We start from the raw sequence: 21,224 nt of genomic DNA on the forward strand, positions 1-21,224 counted from the left end.
GTCATATGTTATTTCAGAATCTAGATTGAACACGTATCGTTCATTGTGTACCAGGCTTAATGTTATTTCACATAGTATACTTAACCTGGAATGATATATCGGTCTGGTCGCGTTAATAATTAAAAAGCAATGGTTCGAGCAGGGAACAGGTGGCAATAGGACAATTATACTATACGAGTAGTACGTGGCTTTCAGTTAGTATTCTCAGGTCACATAGTCATCGCCATACGATAAAAGGTCTTATACGTACAGTACATACGGTACGCGCATGGTGTGACACATTGAAATGCTCGTACGATTTTCTATTTCTTCTTATTCACAGTTCGCGGCCTTCGTAAGGCTCTCTGATATAAAACGTAGGGTCGAGCAACTGGATTTATGGAATGCAATAGAACACGATATATTATGCGAATGTAATCAATCCTGCCAGGCACTGCATAAGTTAACGGACTTGTTTTACGGTAGAGCGTACGATGCACTTTGTCGAACTGGTAAAAGTATTCGGCACTGTTTCAGCTGTACAGGAAGAACGTGGTCCTCGATGTAGGAATAAATTATCGTCAACCTCTGGAACTAACTGGAAGGCAACTGGAAGCTTTACTGGAAGTTTAACTGGAAGTGCGTTCAATCAGGTTATTCGGTCTGGAATGATTTTACCCTGTAAAATGCCACAGGCTGGTATTGCGCAACCCAAGCCTTACTACGAGGCTCAAGTTAACAATCCATTGTTATTTTCGCCTTTGCTGTGTCCACCGTCTGTACCGAGGATTATTTTATCCAGTAAGGGTTTTTTTTTTGGTGTATTTTTTTAATAGGGGATAAGACAGTTTTTTTTATTTCTTTGTAGATCAAGCTATACAGTATGAAGTGTCAGCGCAGATTCTTCTGGCCGCGATTCGTTGTGCCAGACGTCATCGGGATTTTGGAATGCTGGAAATAGATGAACAAAATGCGATATTAAGAAAAGGATGGACGGGATTGTTCACATTTCGTTCGTCGATTTGGCCGATTGATATTTCGGATCTGCTAATGAAAAATTCCGCGGAGAATATATCCACGGCTGTTTCATTGGCTGCGGCCAGAGCGGCCATCTTGAAATTGAAATTGGATCAAGTCGAGCTTTCTACTTTGGAGACTTTTATTCTCTGTCGACCGGGTACATATTCAATTCTTGTTCTTGTGGAATTAATGATGTTAATTTGAATTATTTATAATTTGTTGTCTTTTCTCGTGTATTTTAGAACTGACGAAAACAAATGAAACGCAATGTCTTATTGCAAGAGCAAGAGACTCCGCGTCAGAAATTCTGGTAAGACATTTGGAAAATCATGAAGATCCAAAACGCAGACTGGCACAAATTATGCTTGTCTTACCAGCCCTGACTAACTGCTGCTCCTGTGAATTGGCGAATTCCTTATTTACTCCAATAATCGGTAACGCTGCATTCGATCAAGTAATATCATCGATACGTTAAATTCTTTGGATATCGAATTACAATGATCTTTACGACGCAAATTATTATTAATTTTAAAAATAATTCTGTACCATGTTATTATGTTATTTATTTGTTTAAGGAATAATGGTCAGTGTGTGCTCTGCTGCTTTGCATGTATATGTTATTATTTATTATCGCATTAATAAATAGAATTCACATGAGCTAGTAGCATTATTCATTAATAAGCTTACTTACAATAAATAGAAAGTGTATCAATTAAGATGGATCATATGGCGCTGTTAAGCACCTATAAGAGTTCCGGAAAATTCCGCTAGGGGCGTGGAACAAAATTCAAGGCAAGTTAAATTGAAATTATGGTATAACGTGCAGAATTGATATCCCTGTGCGTATAATTGCTATACGCCAAGGAAATCAAACGTGCTCATTTTTAAATAAAAATGCTATAAAGAAAAGTAAGAACCAATAAAATGAAATGTTTGTAAAGCAGTGCCAGGTACGGTTTGAACTATGCATAGGAATAGAGCACCAGTTTGATAGAGTTAGCAGCAAGACAGGAGCTTATTCAGTATAAATGAGTGTTTATCATTATTAAATAATAAAACTTATTGTAAATATATATGAATCTATTATATTACAATGATACGATGTTGCGGATATAATACACATTGGACGAATTGCAACATGTTATATATTAGAGGCTCAATTTATATTTTCCTACTGATTCCTTCAACAATTTTTGCAAAAGGTTAATAATAAAATAAACATTGCTTCTATTGCAAATATTAATAATATTAACAATACAATTTACAGTGAACTTGAATGCGCGTCACAATGGTGAATATCAGTCAAAGCAAAAAGGTAATGATAAAAGAATATTGAAAATAGCAATTAAAGCATAAAAATCCCATTTAAATTTTCCGTATAATTTCCAATAGTTGTAGGCGATTTTGCCTGGACCAAGGATGCATTTGTGAATGACGAGTGTAAGTAAATTCCACGAAAACAAAATACAAATTATAGTGAGCACATAACTTTTTATTAAACAGGTAAAAATGAACATCAACCAGTAGTCGAGTATTACTACTTAAACGGAATGCAATACCTGTTCTTTTCCGAGCGCGTCACCTGGGAAGAAGCTCGTTTATTATGTCCAAAGTATAACGCAAAGCTTGCAATCCTGGACAGCATGGAAAAAGCAGTAGGAGTAGCAGAAGCCATTGCAGATTCAAATATAGGTTTGCCACTCAAAGAAAAGTTTAGGAAAAAGAAAAATTATAATTTCAAATCTGCCTTTAACCCCACTTATCACAGTGATGGAGGATACCTGGCTGGCTGGACGCAGAGTTGACTTTATATGGACTTGGGTTGACGATCAAGACGGGACTTGGAAGAAAAATGAAATTCCTATGGACTCTGACATTGACGAATATCCACCTTGGAGTAGGGAACCAACCAGACCTACCAAGGAGTGCCTTGCTATGGATAGGCGTGCTCATTCCATGCCTAATTTTATCGATCTTGACTGTAGACTTCAGCGTCCATTTATATGCGCCAAGAGTAAGCTTGCAGAATTTTTCTTACCGATAGGAAAGCCGTAATGCGGCTGTGACGTCTATTGAAAGTTGAATTGTAGAACCCGAGGAAGCCGTTAAAACTCCTGTACCCTCAAGATGGATTAACGTGAATAAGAATACTTACAGTTTATATCACGCAAGAGTAACCTGGCACGAAGCTGCTGGTTTTTGTCGTTCACAGGGAATGCGTCTCGCCGTTGTTAAGAATCCTAGTGTCATAGACATCTTGACGAAGAGTATGACCAAGGCAAGACCAGGTTAGAATTCGCTTGGGATACATTTTGAAAGTGGCATGGCAAAATTATTTTCTTTTCTAGACTTTGAAACTGCTTGGATTGGCGCACATTTTTCTTATGGTCAATGGGTGTGGATGGCTACTGGTGCCATTTTGAATTCTATTACTGACGACAGTGGATATCCGCCATGGCGATTTGGACGACCTCAAAGAAACGAAGGTTGCTTACTCTTGGACAGACATATTGAAAAAAGCATCAGCTTCGTGGAAACTAGCTGCGATAGGAAACGGGATTTTATTTGTGAAGAATGTAAAGTTATGTTTTTATGAACATGTATTGTATGTTGCATAGAGTATAGGAACATTTAACTGTTTTGCAGATGCTGAGGACGAAGAGGATGACTGGTTGAACGAGCCTGTCAAATTTACTCATGAAAACAGTACTTATATAATTTATCCAATGGATAAGACTTGGAATGAGAGTCGAACATTTTGCAGTGAACGTGGAAGCGTACTGGCTTACGTGAATAATATGAACACGACTAATTTAATAATTGAAGCAATGGGGGATCATCCCAGGGGTAGATAATTTTACGTATTTTTTGAAACAATAAATTAGTCAATCATCAATAACGAGGACATGATGATAATGATGATTTTTTTTTCAAAAAAGAAATTTCTCATATTTGGATGGGTGGATTTTTTCATACCGAAACTAATATATGGAAATGGAAGCACAACGAAAATGTTATTCCCATCGAGAAGGATAGTGATGGATTTCCGCCTTGGGCTTTGGTTGATTTACGTAGTGATTACAAGCGGGAAAGTTCGACTTGTTTGAATTTAGATCGCAGCGATCACGTCAAGCCACATTTCTATGGACTTGACTGTAACAGCAAGCAACCGTTTGTCTGTAAAATAAGTAAGACTTTTAGTAGAGACTTTTTTCTTCATTTATTTTTGAAAACACTATAATCCTCCATGTCTTGTTATACACTTATTAAATATTTCAGAGTGCGAAGATCCTCCTCCTGTTAAAAATGGCACGTGGACTTGTGCCACTACTTCTAGTGGAAAAGAATGCTTTATAACTTGTCAAGAAGGTACAATGATTATGGGAATAAAAAATATAATCTGTACTATTCACAGTGGTTGGACGAGTAGAGAAAATTGGCTGGAATTTCCTCTTTGCGTTGGTAATTTTATTAATACTATCTACTATGATGCTGTTATCATATTTTCTATGAAGAATTTAATTTTTAAAAACAAACCTGATCACTTTTTCATCTAGTGTTCTTGATTTCAGAATCCAAGGAGTACACTACTCGTATGATACATTCTTTGAATTATGAAATCCAGAGAAGCGTAGGATATTATATTATCCTGGATCATTCAAATTTGAAAATGCGTTCTATCTCACTGTCACTCACTGAAAGATTACAGACAGCATTCCCGTAAGTCATTGACAGGTATGAAACAGAAGATTTTTATGATTAATAATTTTTCTTCCACAGTGTCAATAATGATCTCAAAATGGGTATGATTTCTCAAATCGTTAGTCCACCTATTCATATTCCACTCAATCAATCAGATACTTGTAATGTTCTGCAAATCATTCAAGAAATGCAAAGTACTCTTGCAACGAATATTACTGCGTCTAATGAGATCAATGCGACATTGTTGTACAATGACATTTGGATGTACAATGGTCAAAAGACTTTGATAAGTATGTTACCTTGTTTGTATTTATGTTGTGGTTATTTTCTTGTGATTTATTATCCATGATATCTCCAGTTGCCATCCTGGACTCAACGAGTGTCAATTACACTGCTGATGTTTTGACTCAATTAAAGTTGGCAGGTCATTACGTGGCAATAATTGGGCTTAGAGATGATTGGGAACTCTTGACACCTTTGGCAACGATTGGTCTGAATAATCGTGCAAATGTATTTCTCTTTGATATCCCAGAACTGATGGAAATCATTCAAGAGCTTTACAGTAAGTAAATACACATAAGTTAAAATTAATGATATTGATTAAAGGATAATGAAGCATAATTTTCCATTGTTTCAGAAATCAAGAAAAAAGCAACAAAATGTAAATCGTTTTGAAATAACCCAAAAAATAAGCCACTACTGTCAATTTTAATTCAACTCAACATTTTTATTCAATGTTCTTAAAACTTTACACGTGACTTTAGTAAACAAAATTTTCAGGTGAACAACGAATTACGACTGTTAATAAATTAGAGCAAGACACGGCGACTGTCCCTGTTGAAATGCATGCAAGGAAAATGATGAATAACATATCATCATTGACCAACGACTATTTTGATAAAAATGGAACCGTTTCTTCACCTATATCCAATATGGATGTTACAACTGAGTACAATGCTTCTCCATTGATTAGTAAAATACTTTAATACAAATTTTCCATTATTGCATTTTTTTTCTAAGATCGTTAACAGGCTTGAATGATTTTGACAAAACAATAGATGCACAATCAAATGAGAGCACAACAAAGTCATCAACGACTATGGAACTGGTGTCAACTAGTAAAGACTTACCACAAGAGATATATACTCAGGTGGAAAACAATCGTCTGGTTTCCACAACAACAGAGAGCGAAGTTTCTGACAGAAGAACTGAATTTTCAAATCTGCAACTTTACTTGGACCGCGATAAGAAAGAGACTATTGAAGATTCAACGGTATCGATTACAAGTTTACCAAAGGAATTGCCATTCGCACGAATATTTTCATTATCCGACGCAACAGACCAAACAGTCGAGGTAGCCAAAACAAGAAAAAAATTCGCACAAATATTTGCGCGTCATTGACTCGTCATAATAAGACTGTGTTAATTATTATTTGTAATTTCAGTCAACTACATCGACTCCAGTAATGAATGATTCAGAAAAAAGGTAACAAATAATAATCTACTAACTGAGAAAATGGTAATTAGATAATACACATATAATCTAGATTATAGCTCTTAAATTATTATTAAAGTACTAAATTGCAGATTGTACTATAAGAGCGACAAAATTATACGTAAGGAGCAAAATAAAGAACAAACGATGCAACTTTAGCGTATGCAATCTGTTGCTTTGTACAATTTTCAAAAACAGAATTGTTAGTATTTCATAATTTTATTATCTTTTACGTTTCACCCGTCCGCCATTCTCACAGATATACTACCAGTTGTGTCACACGCAAGATTTTCTTTGGCACTTTATTATGTAATATAAAAATTTTACGAAAAATGTATGTACAGATTCTTAGAGTAGTATGGCGTTATCAAACAGTAATGATTTCATAGATTAAAATGCCTACGTGGAAATGATATGTCGTGAAAATTCGTTTTGGCGCAAGAGGAAGAGGGCAAAAATGTGAAAAAGAAAAAAAAAACATCAATGTACATGTTAAATTTTCCAAAACGAAAGAAAACATCCAAGAGATACGTTAAATTGTTAAAGAATTTTAACGCCTCGTAAAATAAAAATGCTTAATGCGAACAAAGATTGTAAAAACAAAAAATTATTTTTCAAACTCGCTGCCTATGTTGGTAATAGTCGTAGACGGACTTTAGAATTGACATACGAATCCTAATATATATTAACGAATGCAATCGAGCATTAAAATTTATTACAATAATGATTGCGTATATCAAAAGGCTAGACGTTACCAAACCCGATTAGACATGTTGATAGAATGATCTAGAAAATCCTGTATACTTAAAAACAAAATGGTTAGAAATAAATTATCTATTACAAGTAATAACTAAAATGCCACACTGGTGCCGTGATTTCGTTGCACTTAGTCTACTGTTTTGTAGTAGCTAAATGAAAAACACAGAACACGAAACTACTGACTCTCCTATTATTGAGCGACACTCGAAGATCGTGTGCGAACATAAAATTAGGATAATCAGGTAAATAGAAAATAAATAGCATTAGTATAAAACTTAAAAATCTATAGCACACGTATTACGATAATTAAAAAAAATTTTCCTCCATCATCCAGTTAGATAAAAGTGTCAATTTCCAATTACGATTACACTGATAACGTATTCTTTGTTTTCCACAACCGTCGCAAATAATTCCTTATTCCGTATCCGAAAGTGGAATACGAGATTGCGCAGGGAAAGAAAAAAAAAAAACAAATTCCATAGAAACGTATTGAAAATATCTTCTACAAATTATCATAGAAGTAGGTAAATTTATAACAAGTTGTACTTTTTCGAAATCAAGGTTAAGCTTCGTGTCACGTGGTACCGTTAACGAGAGCTTTGGTCTTTTCTTAAAAGTTTAAAATAAACGTACTGACTAAAAACTAAACTTACAATTAGAATATGTCCACGCTATTGCACTATGGGGAAAAAAAAGATCCTCCCGGAGTATTACACCCGACATTACTTATAGTTATACACAATAAATCATAATGATGGGATATAACGTTCTATGGTATAAGGATATAATAAAAAAAAAAGAACAACCTCATTGTCAATTGTCAAAAGTCGCATAAACATAGTATCGAGAAAAATAAGGAAGAATCACGATTAAGCTAAGAGAATAATATTACAATGGCAAGAAGAATATTTACCTAAAAAGGCAAATACTATCCATGTAAATATTTATTTTCATTAAAAAATACCGTGAGACTCCTAAGACCTATTATTCCTTGTAAACGATCAAGTTATGTTACAATTTTCATTTGCAAATTTACTATTCCAACTTGCGGGTCAATCAATAAAAGAAAAACGTGACGCAATTTCACGTATCTCACAAGATAAAAAATCTAAGCACCGTAATAACTGTGATCATGACGAATAGATATATGAAAAAAAAACCACAAATGAAAATTGTCAATGATTCTAATTCGCAGTGATATTTAATAATACTTTTTCTTGTATTTACGATATCGTTCCTCCTCAGATTGTCTGCGCAATTGATTTATCAGATCGGTAGGTACGTACCAGAGTTTATCTACGTTATTGAGAAGAGCTTCAGTCACCTGACAGCATACAGCAGCCATGTTAACCTGAGCACTCAGATCAGCCTGGTCTCTTGGATAAATATATCTCGGTGGAAATAAGGAAGGCGCCACGATCATGGCCACGTTATGTATAGACATTTTGTTCGATGATTGGCGTTCGATAACGAGCTTCAGAAAAGTCAATAAAGCTTTCAAGGTACATCGATGCTCGACCGGAAGTAGTAGCACCAACAGATTCAAAGAATAGGAAATGTCGCTTGGATTCTTCACGCCTGAAATAGATTCGTAATTATGAATGAATACAAATGAAAAAGAAATATTAAAATAATAATTAGCGCTTAACGCGATACCAACCGTGGCTCTGATAAAAAGCATCAATAAGCTCCACGGTAAGAAGTGGCTGAGGCAAATCTCTGAGCAGTTTCTTCAAGACTGCCGACAAGTCATGGCACGGCGAACGCTTAAATAATTTATCCACCTCTTTCGGTTTACAATAGAAATCCATTTCGAGTTCCGTGCACAAGGTCTCAACCTGTGAAAGATAATAATCAAGTTTGTACGTTTATCATACGTCATCTAAAGAGCTTGAATATCAACAAAACCTACTTTCTGCTTGTGTCCCCCGACGCGTAAAATTCCTTCCTCCATCACGCCTCGTTTCGTCAGCTCGTGAAGAAGCTTTTGAAACACCAGTGGAATATTACTCTCCTCGTTCGTAAGTTGACTGTCCCTCAGGAGCAACGTGGATAACGAGACGCCGAATAGATTCCCAGCTGAAATTAATTCTGGTTGTACTATTCAGATTCTGAATATGATAAGGTACCGTGATTACAACTAATCTTCACGTTGCCTAATGCTTACCTTTCCTTCTACGTTTGTTCGGCTTCCGTTTGGTAAGAGGTACGTTGTACTTATCAAACACAGCACTAAGCTCCAGCCACAACAATGGCTGAAGCCTGGTGAGATCACGTTGGGATAACAATTCAACGCCCTGCCGATCGTATCCGTCATCCGCGGCAAGGACGTCGGCAGTCCATACTTGAGATTTCACTTCGTTCGCTCTGCACATCTCCTCGAAACTAAGATGGCCGTGGGACGAGGTACGATTCAGTGGATGAGTTATTAAATTCTCATCAGCAGGTCTTGAGAAACCGTACAGACTGCTGTGGCTTCTTGTCACAGTCGCATGAGCACCTGAACTTCTTCTGTGACACGTTAGAAATTGCAATATCGTTAAATAATAAATAATGAAAGCTTCTTTAGACAATGATAATAATAATTGAGTAATACCGTAACGTGGCATGATCCTTAGGTACGGTTAGCTTGATAGGAGTTTCTACATCCAGGTGCGCAGTGTTAGCTACTTCGCTAGGATCACTACCACTGCGCCTTTGAATAACTGGCCTTGCAACATGAATCGTTCCCAGTCTTTGATAAGCCGTTAGCTTGATACCTTCTGTAAATTAAAAAGCGTTTAGGTACATGAGCATCAGGCTTTATGTGATGACAATTCAGAGATATAAGGATTATAAAAAGGATTTAAGGTGCGAAACGTACCGGAATCACTGGCAACGTCTCCACGTTGAGACCAGTGACCTGCTCGCCTAAATATTTCTTGTATTGGTACTGGAGTAGGTGCAGGTGCAGGTGCAGCTGCAGTTGCAGTTGCAACAGGAGGAGCACTTGGTAATCTACGTACCCCATCTTTATTATCTAATGGTGTTCTATTGAATATCGATACGAAACTTGGCACGTTGACGCTGATGGAAAAGAGGGAATAAAATGTTAATCATTGACATAGAAGAAGAAGTTCTTAAATATTTAAGAACAGCTTACTTCTCGTGATGAACGTCGATAACGGTTACGGTAGGTGGCGATGGAGGGGAAGCACTCTCAGGTGTTTCACCAGGTACAGAATCCAAAGAGTCTGGAGTAGCACTGCGTGACCTGGTACCAATACTCGACACCTGATCACGATATCAAGAGTTTGAAGAATAGATGAATAAACAGTTTGACTCTGAGTATTAATTCTACATGAGGAATTCTAACTTTTCCACTCACTTCCACATCCTTGAAAACGTCTCTGATGTCTGGCTTGCGTACCCGAGGACGCTGATTAAAACGCTGTTTGACAGTATGATTGAGGGAGCGTACACGACGTTTCACAGCTTCTGCCTGGGCACGAGACAAGGGACGTAAGGCTGCTCCCAGCTCTTCCGGTTGCACCTCTCTTCCGGCTTTCCAGGGTTCAGTCAATTCGCCCAGACCAGCTGCGCGAAGCCATTCCGCTTCTTCTTCGCCTTCTAGAAACGTTAAATTTGTATCATTCGTATAATGACATGGATGATTAAATAAAAATTTTAATATAGTCAATGTGACTTCTTCCTTGCATTCTCAAACTAATCTGCCAAATCTCTTTAAGCCCAACGACTTTGCTCCTAGCAATGTTTGATCATGATAGCTCTGTTATCAAATTAACAGTCGGCTAAATTCTCAAATACCTAAGAATCGTCTTGCAATACAAAACTACGTACAACCAGGACTTTCCCTAGGTCATACTGACGTAGGTATCTCTTTTGAAATGTCGACGTTTACCCAGTTGCACGTAGATACGTCAGACACTGTTGAAACACGATGCTTCCTTGTGTAAGGATATCAAATTATGCCAATCAGCATTCCAATCACAAGAGTATCTTCTTGATCTAAAATTATACCTAGTGCTCATGATGATTTCGTTATACCCAATCTGCCTTACCGTCATAACTACGTGGACTGCATTCCTCATCAAGATAATCGTCCAACATCTTCGTTTCCTCGATCATCTTCTGATACTCTTCCCAATATTCCTGGAGGTTGGTGCCTCCACCACCAAAAGTTGCTCCGTGCGATCTCTCCATCTTTTATTATTCGTTGTACTTGTTGACCATCCGCGAATTCCGGCTCAATGATGATTTACCAAGGAGACACGGCTCTTATGTCCTCTCAGGAACATAAGCTTACAATCCAGGTGCAACTTCACGGTCTCCTACGCACATTGCTCTTATTGGATTTCTAAAACAAGCATTTCAAACTGTTAATGGTTTTTGCTGTTGGCATGCTGAACACCTACATTATGCATTCCTTTGACGATTTACGAATGACTCAAACGGATTGACTGTGTTTCAATCCTGTCATCTTATAAATGGATATGATTAACATTATCAACTCGTTCAAGTGATTTCAGCAACGGAGTATGCTTTGTGCGCGTGAAATCGCGATGAGCAACAATGAATAATACCGAAGGTCATCTTCTTTCTCAATCGTGAATGAGTGCATTGATGAAATATTCTATGAAGTTATCAACGGGGGAGACTGATAAATACGTACTTTGTTAAGAAAAAAGTCGATTTACTACTTCTCAGTATAAATACAAGCTGTCTTTTATCCCAAGATAAATTCTTTGTTATTCAATTTTGTAATTCTTTATTGCCACTGTATACGCACTGGCTTATTCAACTGTGTAAGCTCTCTGACCTTAACCTTCTTCCTCCTCGTGAGCTACCTGGTTACTTTCCTTTTTCATACGCTATTATGCACAGTTGTTGGATTTCAGACTGTCTTTGGTCTTAATCTGTTTGACAAGTGTAAACGGTCTTACGGAGGTCAATTAACTGTTTTATGATAACCCATGACAGTCTCATTGGTACATAGTCAATGTACATAATTGACAATTTCAACGAGAAACCTGTAATCATTTCAATGACTTTTTAATCGTGTAAACATTAGCTTTGCTATTACTGATAAGAGACTCACGGTCGATGTACATTAACGCCTTTTGATCAATTACTAAGAGAATTCGAATATTTCGAATTTCGTAAAAATGACGTTAAAAAAAATACTATAAACGACGAAAACTTAAGACTTATTTTACGAAATTTTATTATAAATAATAGAAACGCTTGTTGTAGTTATTCTCACGATTTCTTACAAGGTATCCAGTCAAGAACTGGCGCATTAAACGTTATTATAATAAGCAGGGGCTTCGTAACAATTGATAAACAATGGGAGATTGCACAATAAGTGTTTTATTATGCCAGGTGTATTAATTATCATAAAACAACAAGGCTACAACGTCAAATGAAAATACGCGGTGTAAAACAAACGATAATAATTATAAGGACGAAGGAAAGTCTTCTAGGTATGTTATACCGATTGTATAAGATATAAAAGGAATTTCGAAATCCTCATCGTAAATTTAAAAAATGTACGTTTAAAAGATGCCTACGTGCGCAGACAGAGTGTGAGGTAATATTAAGCCCAGTGGGCTTAAGAAACAAGTCAGAAGTAAAAGTCAGGCCCGAGGAAAAATTCGAACGTGAAATTGTAGGTAAAAGAACTCGGTCGTATCCGGAATCTTGCTAATTATGACAAATACCTTGGTTTCCTTGAAATTGCAACAGGTCACACGTCATTAAACCACATAACCTCTTTACTTGACAGATTCAAAGGACGCTACGTAGACCCAACAACGCGACAGTCTTACATACGAATAAGTATCCTAATAGCGATGAAATCTCCCACGAAGTTTCAAAGTAGAGACGACGAAGAGGAGGTCTCCAGAAATAAATCTATGCTTCTGGACGCTTTGCAGTAATTTCCGAATGAGTAAAACAACATCCTAAAGTCTGGTACTAGTACCGTTAATTATTTTAATACAATAGTTCAGTACGTTTTTATCTGAAAGATTTTTTTGTTTCTTTAAGTAATCTATAGACCTGTCGAGATTTATAATATATTCCAAACAGCGCCCACCATAATAAAGATTACCAGTCAAGTCAACGAATACGCAAGCAGACATGTCCCGCTTTCCCTTACACGCCACTATTCAAACTTTGTATCAGTAATTTTCTAACGCTTTCTGCATAGTAGCACTCACAATAGAAAATAACCTCCATTCGTCGTCGTCTCGTTCCGACAACCTGTTGCACACTGGCCCAAACAAGAATTCACCCTTTTACTGTACGGTGTGACACCTGCGCCTCAATGAATTCAGGGTTGGGCGCCATCTTCTATCGGAATCGTTACGGCACACAAATGCCTCAAGAGTGTGCGCTACGTGCGCCCGCACTTTACGGTAAATTATATACCGGGTGACGATGAAGTACCGTAGCTTAGTACTGTACTTTGCGACTGTAGGAAGTCAACTGAAATGCCGAAGGTATGGATATTGAGTTTGTATCCCTTTGTATCTGAGAAATCTACGCACGCGTAACATGACATCCCGGTGAAATGAATGAACCGTGTCTGGTGTATGTAATGAGATTACTCTATGCGATGAAGAAATCTCCGGCGGATATAACAGATTAAATCGTTAAGCTTTAAGATTGTTTTTCAGTTTTTATTTCAAATTATTTGAAATATCGTCAATACAAGTAGGTTTACTTTCTTTATGAGTTCTAGGCGCAGCTTAGCTTTAGATCATATTTTGCTTGTAGATTTTTGATTTAGTTGATTTTTATTTATTTTACTTAACATATGATTTAGTACATAATAGATATTCGATTTGTTACTTCTTGGAGATAATCAATAAGCCATTAGTGAATTGTATGTCACTACTGGATAATCATGTTTGATATGATTAACTTCTATTAGCTCTATTACCCCATCCGCGTCTGTGCGTGTCCTTGTAATCGTCCATGGCTCGTGTTTGAGCTAGTAATTCTGGATCATCATTTTCAGTTCTATTTTCCTTTTCTATTGCTTCTGCATCCTCTTGTGAAATATCGACGTTGTTGGGATTGGTAACGTCTTGCAGACAAGTTCCATTCATTTGATTACGCTGAGATGCATCAGGCCAACTGTAATAAAAAAAGATTTCTTAGTTTTGTTTTATATGCTATGTACTTGGGAGATGTAATAATTTGCAAACGTACTCTCCATCCTTGACTCTCTTGTCGTAGAACTCTTGCACCGTGAGTACAGGAAGGCTGGGATATCCAGCTCCAAAAACTTGCTTTTGAACCTCGTCGCGGGTGATTATAATCGGCTTTAATTTTGCTGAAGGAATTTTTGTTTTATGCTGATGTTGAGAAGCGGTACTGTCAGTGCGGCCTAATTGTTTCATGTGTTCTAACAGTGGCCTTTCAGCTGCCAGAGAAGCCAGTTCATCGATAGCTTGATTCACATAAACCTTGAGAAGGGTAACGAAATACTCCCTTTTGGTTTCCTCATCGATATTAGGATTGTCAAGGTTTTTCCTGAATACCTCCAAATTCTTTTCTAATTCCTTTTGCTCTCGATATCTTTGCAATTTCGTGTTTCTTGAGTTTACCTGAAAAACATATTATTGTAATATAACAAGAACCATCCCACACCGATATATAAAATGCAATGCTAAGTACCATTTCAGTAATATATTCAGAATTGGATTTTGTTTGTGCAACAGCAGTCTCATCCTGATGCTCTTCATTTTTAGTCTCTGGGATCTGGATATCGGTTAATCCATAGGCTTTGACTCTGTTTAGAAAGTCAATAAAATAAACCTCTGCCACATCGACAATATGCGTTCGATCATCCGTACCACATATCTTCAATGTAAGAGAACCAAGTAGAGCTGGCAAAAGAAAATACTTGATATTCTCAGTAGCTACTTCGTCAAAGCTCTCATTCTCACTGAACATATTAGCCATGGAGACTAATCTCGTTGCTTTCTCAAACATGTTCATAGCTCTGCGAACGTCAGACTATTTAACAAAATAATTACATTTTCAAACGGGAATCGTTAGATAAAACCGATAATAAAATGTGTATTATATCACTACTGCATTACATGATGGTTAAAACTAAAACATTTGTTTATAGATAATGTCAAGAATATACACAAACATTCGTCATGACGTTGATGTACCTGAACTTTAGGACTGTTCGTTGCCTCATCAGTTTTGTTAATACCGTTGAAGAGTCGAAAAGCATTGTCAAATATTTCTGACAGTGATTCAACATCTTTTGAACCGCCAGCAGAACCTGCTTCACGGTTTATTTGCAATATGTTTGGCTTGACAGACTCCATTTTTGAGATAAACGTCTTCGCGTACCGGCTTACGATTTGCGATGCAAAGAATGGAGCAGGATAGAGGGAGGATTTAGTACCCAGTATAATGTTGGTGGCAGCACATTTCAAATTGCGTATATCTATATCTACACATTACTGAACTTTAAAAATACATCAATATATTTCAATTGACATAATCATTATCAATACCAGAAATAGTAGGAGCAGTACTGGTACCAAATTATAATGATTTTAATGAAAATAATACTTTTATTAGTCATGTCTAACTGAAATATATTTATAGAATATAACAATTTGTTAAAAAATTATTACACAAAGGAACTATCAAAATAGTCTTTCCTTTAGATCGTATAACATGGTGTTACAGGAAATCCGTGATCAGGATGTTACATATTTGTATCATTTCATATGATGGAGAATTTGTCGATTTTTGTCTTGGTAGAATTTTTATGCATGAACATAACACTTTTGGATATATCTGTTACGAAAAGTAATGGTACAACATTTTTTAATATGTAACCAATGGCAATAAAAAGTGTTTTCCTTTAATGTGTGCTTTAAATAGTGCACAAGTTACTATTGTTACAATATTTTTGTAGTTCTATAAATGATATACATACATACATATATATATATAGATATATATGTTTGTACTGAAGAAACAGATTCATGGGTCTCAAAATAATGCAAGAAACGTTCTTTTATTATTTTGTGAAAACTCGAACTCTGTACTAGGCCTAAACATCATTAAAAAAGAGCGACCTTATGTTAGAGAAAAAGAAGGATTGCCTCGCAAATTTCAATCATAATGCTTCTGGATTCATGTCCAAGTGACAATGAACATTCATATGAAACTTAAGTATACATTTCATAAGGATCCATTCATACTGCTGGGATTTAGTGAATAAATTCTATTTACTGACAGTTGAAAAATAATTTGAAAAATTTTCAAAGTATTAATACCGCTTGTCTTTAGAGGTATAAAACCAAATAAGTAAACCAAACCCAATTGTCGTCTGCTGCTTCTATAATAAGAAACAGACGGTGACGAATACATTATGAATCATATTATTTGCAAATTAACTAACAGTTCAATACATCCCAATCAAACATAATAGGCTCTAGAAGTATTTATATTACAGTGGCGGCGATTTGCATTGCTGACAATTTTCCATTTTCTTATCGAACTCCTCTATCTGTAGTGTCATCTCAAAGAAATTATATTTATCATGTATATTCCGCGTTGCCATACGCAAGACTTGTTGTGGACTAGTTCCAGGCTCTGATTAAACACCAATGAGAAACATAATTAAATTAAGAAATTCCATATATGGCTAGTGCCTTACCTGAGATTACATGATCGAATAGAACTTACCTATAGCAATATGAGCAGATAACGCAGTCTTATCTAACGACAATGCCCAGATTCGCAAATTGTGTACTTTGACTACTCCCTCGATCTGTGTCAAGGTACTTTCTACTTGGGAATATTCAAAACCCTTTGGCATCCCTTCCATCAGGACATTCATGACGTCTTTGATAATTGTAATTGTTGTTAGCAGAACCAAAATAGAGAACAGGAAGGTGCAAATGGGATCGACGATACTCCAGTTTGGCTGAATTAATTATCATTAATGATCTTAGTGTTTTTATCATCAGGATATTAAAATATGGAAGTACAATCGTCCTCACCTTGAAATAAATAATGAGGGCAGCTACTAGGACACCTATACTCTGTATAAAATCACCAACCACGTGTATAAAAGCTGCTCGAACATTTATATTCTTGGCTTCTGCTTTGCTAGACTTGGAATCAATATGAGCTTTCTCGTGCTCAAGGTCAACATCAGCATGGGTATGACCATGATGACCTGCATGACTATGGCCATGTTGATGAAGAGTCAAACCCATCCTGCAAGACAGATAGAGAAGGTGTTTTCCATATGTTCACATGAAACTTTATAGAATTATGATAAATTTGTGATTCTAATGTTTCAGAGGTATTATCGCTATATAAGCAAAACTGACACTAGATTTACCGCAACACCAACGGCTGACGTTATCAACATTACAGTGGCATCTAATTCAAAGTCTTTATTAATCACTCGCTGTACAGCAAGGTAGAACAAGACACCCGTTACCACCCATATCATCAATACAGACGTGAGTGCACCAATTACCTAAAAGTAAAAAAAATTGTATAATAAATAACGTCAGAGTCAAAATTGACAATTATACAATTGTAAACTAAACAAACCTCTGCTCTGTACCAACCAAATGGCATTTTCCTAGTGGCTGGTCTGGTGGCAACCCATATTGAGAATAATGAAATCATAAAAGATGCAAAATCAGTGAGCAGATGAGCAGCATCCGTAGCAATGGCTAAACTGTTTGATAGGATACCCCCTGCGAAAGGCATATACATATAGTATTTCATCTTCAAGTTTGTTACAAAGGAGTAAAATAAAACTACAGATACTCAACTTACCAATGATTTCTCCAATCATGAAAAGAACGCACAATACACTGGCAATTACTAGCTTCTTTCTGGCTTTCTTATCAATTCCTTCATTTCTCTCTCTGTGGCAATGATCCTCAACTAAAAAATATTTAGCCATTGTATAATCATTACCTTCTAGTACTATTAATTATAGACTTATACTTACTGAGCGACGTATTCCTCTGGAATTGATACTTTGAATTAGAAGGTTCATCCCCCGTGCTACCCTTAACAACTGTACAACAACCAGAGAGTTTTCCATGGACGCAAAAGATCACCTGCTTGGGAGGTGAATCCGATTCGTCACATTCGTTATTATTTGGCGGAATGCTGGTTCCATACCCGAAAGCTGCATTGTCCTTAAATCTGAAATAGAAGGTAGTACTGAAACCAACAGTACTAAGCCGGAACTACGTACTATAGGATGCTGGGTAAGCATTGCAATTAATTACATTGATTAAGTCGGCCAATCTGGACGTCTAAATAATTTTCTATTAACTCATATCTATCAGTTTAGTCCATTATCAGGAGGAGTAATCAATAATGCCGTGTGCAAACTGACGTCCAAAGTATGTATCGTTTATCTTCTCCCGCTACGTGTATGTATCAATAATAATCGCGTGGAAATAATAACTGTTATTTTTCAGGTTCCCACAACGGTAACAATGAATGTTAATGGGGGTCTCAACTGAATATACAATTATCAAGAAAAACATATTTTACCCCCACTTGAAGTATTTGTCAAACAAATGACTTTGCTCAGCTCTTGGCGTCAGATCCAAAATTACCTCGTCGGTCATACCTCACTCAGAAATTTTCTCTCTCTCAAAAAAACCCTTATTAAACTTTCAAAAATTATATATAATACACGCAAACATTGCGTACGTACCAAAAATCTTTAGTACGCATACACCCGTCGCGCAATACTAACTGTATTTGCTATCAGCAATGACTGGCATTGATGGGACTGTACTCGCAACAATAAAATCTGCAGCGGTCTGCACGAGTCTTAAGTCGCTAATTAACAAACTTGTGTACCAAGTACATCTACATAGGAAGTATGTAAATTATAGAGTGCAAGGGGTGTGTAGGAATCTCTGAATTAACGAAAAATTATCGCATTTACATGTGATAAATTAATATTTAATTTATGGAAAATTCTAAAAATAATATCAGCAACATTTATACATCTAATCGTACAAACTTTGATCTGTCGAGAAATCAGTTATTATATATTTATGGTGAAGACTCGAACGGTTTTGCAATTATTTGTTTTTTATTTCCTGTGTTCAATTTAATTCTCTTATAACAAACGTGTGTACGTTTGAACGGCGTTACAATTGAAGGCGCCTCGGGCAAAACTTAGAATATTAAACGTCGCCTTGTATTTTACGTAGTTTCAGTCTCTTATCGTTCTGCATACTGGGTGTTCAATAACAATTGATTGGAAATATTCGTCAAGTCTCTGAAACCTACAACAAGCAAACATATCATTCTGATGACTAAACCTATCCAATCGTAATGAAGCAAAGAATCAACGTACTTAATCCGGCAAAGCCGACGAAGATTCTGCATTGAATAACGGTACACCAAGAAAAAGTACACGATCAATCAATCAAAGTACGAACGACAGGAAATTAAAAAACCACCTAAAGTTTTATAGAATATTGATTGCCGATCAAAACTGTTACCACGTAGCCTAGGAAGATTCCGACAGTGAGTAGAGAGAACTCCAGTAAATGTAAATATTCATATAAATTACATGTATATACATGGTTCATTTTAAAAAAGATTTTTATTCACTAAAGAAGCTTCCTAAATGTAAGTTTACTGGTGGATTCACCCTGAATGATACAAAACTTCTATAAACCACATCAGATAATACAGAGATTAATCCAACCGAATTCCACAGCACGACTATTATCTGAGAGATAAGTTAATTCCATCACAAAAGTTTAAGGCGCTTGGAAACCTACGTTACCAGCGAAAAGAATTCTTAATTAAAAGTCGCATCGCAAACCTTATATCGAGGATAACGAGTATTCGATAGTCAATAATATTTATTTCACTCACAGTTTAATTCTTTCTTCCTCCATCGTTGGATTACAGTGCGCGATAACTATGCCAGACGTAAGGGCGAAATAATTTTGTTCATTTGATTCTTACGACGGGACACGTTATGTGGAAGGACTGCACATGTCACTAGTTAAATAAATAAAACGTCTACACGGCATACCGGACTGTCTTGGAAGAGTGCTGGTCGAGCTTGTTTAACGAGATAGCTTAACTCTCCTCCAAGGAGATATCGTACCCTCTTACCAGTGTATAGCTTATTCCGTATTATGACTGATATTGACTATGCTTTATTGATATCGTGACAAGACCAAACGAGATATGAGATTATGAATCAACCAATGATTTTTGGTATTCGATAGATTATATATTGTCGTTTTCTATATCCTTTGATAGTATCATTTAATTACGGCAGATCATTGCAAACTTTATAATAATACGTAAGAGCTGTTCAATTGATTATACCGAACTTGATTTTGTTCTTGTGATTATTATCATGTATCATTGTCTATATAGTATCGACAGTGATTACGGAAATTTGCTAAATTACATTTAAATTATATATTACATGCATTATGTATTAGGTGCTATTAAATATTACATGGTTTCTGTCTTGTTGGAATCAGATCGAGATTGGAATATCTAAGTAATGAAATGAGATATGAGCTTCTGTACAGTTAGGTGGAAGAATTTATAGGATTGTTGGAAATAAAGGATAAGTAGCTTTCGAGGAAATTTATCATGCACTTTTAATAGCATTTTATTAAAATTTTTTGTTTCTATTTCATGATTAGATATATTAAACAGAAGTAAATTATACTGTGCAACGTCTTTATATGCATGCAGGTAATGACTGATACATACAAATTTTACTGTATCACATACGTTTTGTCAAAGAATTAAAAACAGGAAAATAACATCAAGCAGGATTATTATTTGCAATCACATTTTAAAACAAATGCAGGAACTATTAACGAGTAACTATCAATTTCAGGAAAATAAACATTTTATTAAAAACGTACTCACAAGGCGAATTTTTTATTTTTACTTGAAGATTTTTCCATAATCGAAGAAATCAGGTGCGAAGCTTCAGTGCAGATGATATCACTCAATAGTTCAGCAAAGCGAAATTACTTATCCAAACTGATGACAACATGCGACTTCTGCAAACGTAATGGAGTCATGAAAATATTTACTTTTCTAATTGTCATATTTACCAGAATCAGCACAACAATATAACTGAACGACAATGACACAGATCATTGGTGATTATTGAACAAAGAAAGAGCTATCGAAAAGGTAAATCTAATCCGAAGGAAACACAAGGATACTGGAGAAC

The 21,224-nt window shown here is 36.0% G+C and overlaps 4 protein-coding genes and 3 long non-coding RNA genes across 13 annotated transcripts; 3 read left to right on the plus strand and 4 right to left on the minus strand.

Annotated features, from left to right (window-relative positions):
- Positions 1–1,665: 1,665 nt before the first annotated feature.
- LOC107264003 lies at positions 1,666–6,606 on the plus strand. Of its 3 annotated transcripts, none has more exons than XM_015731812.2 (18): positions 1,666–2,201; positions 2,267–2,314; positions 2,392–2,439; positions 2,503–2,691; positions 2,768–3,013; positions 3,090–3,287; positions 3,348–3,575; positions 3,646–3,846; positions 3,939–4,187; positions 4,279–4,461; positions 4,572–4,719; positions 4,780–4,991; positions 5,060–5,263; positions 5,339–5,362; positions 5,482–5,650; positions 5,722–6,055; positions 6,147–6,187; positions 6,289–6,606. In XM_015731812.2, exons 1-18 carry the CDS (start codon positions 2,093–2,095, stop codon positions 6,353–6,355), a joined length of 2,898 nt encoding a protein of 965 aa, XP_015587298.1. In that variant the 5' UTR covers positions 1,666–2,092; the 3' UTR covers positions 6,356–6,606. The 3 variants fall into 3 exon arrangements, with proteins under 3 accessions (XP_015587298.1, XP_024937222.1, XP_015587299.1); XM_025081454.1 differs by having other exon boundaries at positions 1,689–2,201; positions 6,147–6,220; XM_015731813.2 differs by having other exon boundaries at positions 1,697–2,201; positions 5,482–5,673; positions 5,760–6,055.
- Positions 4,455–5,964, minus strand: LOC112493837. Its single transcript, XR_003058713.1, has 3 exons — positions 5,832–5,964; positions 5,001–5,235; positions 4,455–4,694 (listed from the first exon to the last, which is right to left on the minus strand). It is a non-coding gene; the product is annotated as an uncharacterized LOC112493837 (long non-coding RNA).
- LOC107264006 (rho GTPase-activating protein conundrum) lies at positions 6,485–13,445 on the minus strand. The gene is made up of 10 exons (XM_015731816.2): positions 13,177–13,445; positions 11,017–11,312; positions 10,323–10,564; positions 10,098–10,228; positions 9,819–10,021; positions 9,552–9,717; positions 9,123–9,466; positions 8,868–9,034; positions 8,616–8,793; positions 6,485–8,533 (listed from the first exon to the last, which is right to left on the minus strand). The coding sequence occupies exons 2-10, from the start codon at positions 11,156–11,158 to the stop codon at positions 8,157–8,159; spliced, it is 1,950 nt and encodes a 649-aa protein (XP_015587302.1). The 5' UTR covers positions 11,159–11,312; positions 13,177–13,445; the 3' UTR covers positions 6,485–8,156.
- On the plus strand, positions 11,993–17,440 carry LOC107264015. Of its 2 annotated transcripts, none has more exons than XR_003058703.1 (3): positions 11,993–12,438; positions 12,518–12,627; positions 12,741–13,061. It is a non-coding gene; the product is annotated as an uncharacterized LOC107264015 (long non-coding RNA). The 2 variants fall into 2 exon arrangements; XR_001536820.2 differs by lacking the exon at positions 11,993–12,438 and adding an exon at positions 17,311–17,440 and having other exon boundaries at positions 12,449–12,627; positions 12,741–12,928.
- LOC107264010 (immunoglobulin-binding protein 1b) lies at positions 13,618–15,385 on the minus strand. Of its 2 annotated transcripts, none has more exons than XM_015731834.2 (4): positions 15,148–15,385; positions 14,642–14,983; positions 14,174–14,571; positions 13,618–14,098 (listed from the first exon to the last, which is right to left on the minus strand). In XM_015731834.2, the coding sequence occupies exons 1-4, from the start codon at positions 15,307–15,309 to the stop codon at positions 13,879–13,881; spliced, it is 1,122 nt and encodes a 373-aa protein (XP_015587320.1). In that variant the 5' UTR covers positions 15,310–15,385; the 3' UTR covers positions 13,618–13,878. The 2 variants fall into 2 exon arrangements, with proteins under 2 accessions (XP_015587320.1, XP_024937253.1); XM_025081485.1 differs by having other exon boundaries at positions 15,126–15,378.
- LOC107264007 (zinc transporter 2) lies at positions 15,560–21,132 on the minus strand. 3 transcript variants are annotated; one of them, XM_025081482.1, is made up of 9 exons: positions 19,886–20,177; positions 18,536–19,284; positions 17,979–18,178; positions 17,801–17,911; positions 17,570–17,718; positions 17,341–17,492; positions 17,005–17,224; positions 16,688–16,928; positions 15,560–16,594 (listed from the first exon to the last, which is right to left on the minus strand). In XM_025081482.1, exons 2-9 carry the CDS (start codon positions 18,610–18,612, stop codon positions 16,449–16,451), a joined length of 1,296 nt encoding a protein of 431 aa, XP_024937250.1. In that variant the 5' UTR covers positions 18,613–19,284; positions 19,886–20,177; the 3' UTR covers positions 15,560–16,448. The 3 variants fall into 3 exon arrangements, with proteins under 3 accessions (XP_024937250.1, XP_015587310.1, XP_015587311.1); XM_015731824.2 differs by lacking the exons at positions 18,536–19,284; positions 19,886–20,177 and adding an exon at positions 20,912–21,132; XM_015731825.2 differs by lacking the exon at positions 18,536–19,284 and having other exon boundaries at positions 19,886–20,172.
- On the plus strand, positions 18,108–18,840 carry LOC107264014. The gene is made up of 3 exons (XR_003058700.1): positions 18,108–18,243; positions 18,325–18,381; positions 18,460–18,840. It is a non-coding gene; the product is annotated as an uncharacterized LOC107264014 (long non-coding RNA).
- Positions 21,133–21,224: the final 92 nt, after the last annotated feature.

The sequence above is a fragment of the Cephus cinctus genome, unplaced genomic scaffold, assembly GCF_000341935.2.
Source record: "Cephus cinctus unplaced genomic scaffold, Ccin1 Ccin1_scaffold0168, whole genome shotgun sequence".
Taxonomy (NCBI): domain Eukaryota; kingdom Metazoa; phylum Arthropoda; class Insecta; order Hymenoptera; family Cephidae; genus Cephus; species Cephus cinctus.

Coding starts and splice junctions, on each gene's coding strand:
- LOC107264003 (XM_015731812.2), top strand. CDS start 2,093: ATGATACGATGTTGCGGATATAATACACATTGGACGAATTGCAACATG. Junction 3,288..3,347: donor TATGACCAAGGCAAGACCAG/GTTAGAATTCGC, acceptor TTTCTTTTCTAG/ACTTTGAAACTGCTTGGATT. Junction 4,462..4,571: donor GGAATTTCCTCTTTGCGTTG/GTAATTTTATTA, acceptor TCTTGATTTCAG/AATCCAAGGAGTACACTACT.
- LOC107264006 (XM_015731816.2), bottom strand. CDS start 11,158: ATGGAGAGATCGCACGGAGCAACTTTTGGTGGTGGAGGCACCAACCTC. Junction 10,565..11,016: donor CAGTCCACGTAGTTATGACG/GTAAGGCAGATT, acceptor TAACGTTTCTAG/AAGGCGAAGAAGAAGCGGAA. Junction 9,718..9,818: donor AGACGTTGCCAGTGATTCCG/GTACGTTTCGCA, acceptor TTTAATTTACAG/AAGGTATCAAGCTAACGGCT.
- LOC107264010 (XM_015731834.2), bottom strand. CDS start 15,309: ATGGAGTCTGTCAAGCCAAACATATTGCAAATAAACCGTGAAGCAGGT. Junction 14,572..14,641: donor CTGAATATATTACTGAAATG/GTACTTAGCATT, acceptor TATGTTTTTCAG/GTAAACTCAAGAAACACGAA. Junction 14,099..14,173: donor AAGAGAGTCAAGGATGGAGA/GTACGTTTGCAA, acceptor TTTTTATTACAG/TTGGCCTGATGCATCTCAGC.
- LOC107264007 (XM_025081482.1), bottom strand. CDS start 18,612: ATGACCGACGAGGTAATTTTGGATCTGACGCCAAGAGCTGAGCAAAGT. Junction 17,912..17,978: donor CCAGAGGAATACGTCGCTCA/GTAAGTATAAGT, acceptor AATATTTTTTAG/TTGAGGATCATTGCCACAGA. Junction 17,493..17,569: donor TTGGTTGGTACAGAGCAGAG/GTTTGTTTAGTT, acceptor TTTTACTTTTAG/GTAATTGGTGCACTCACGTC.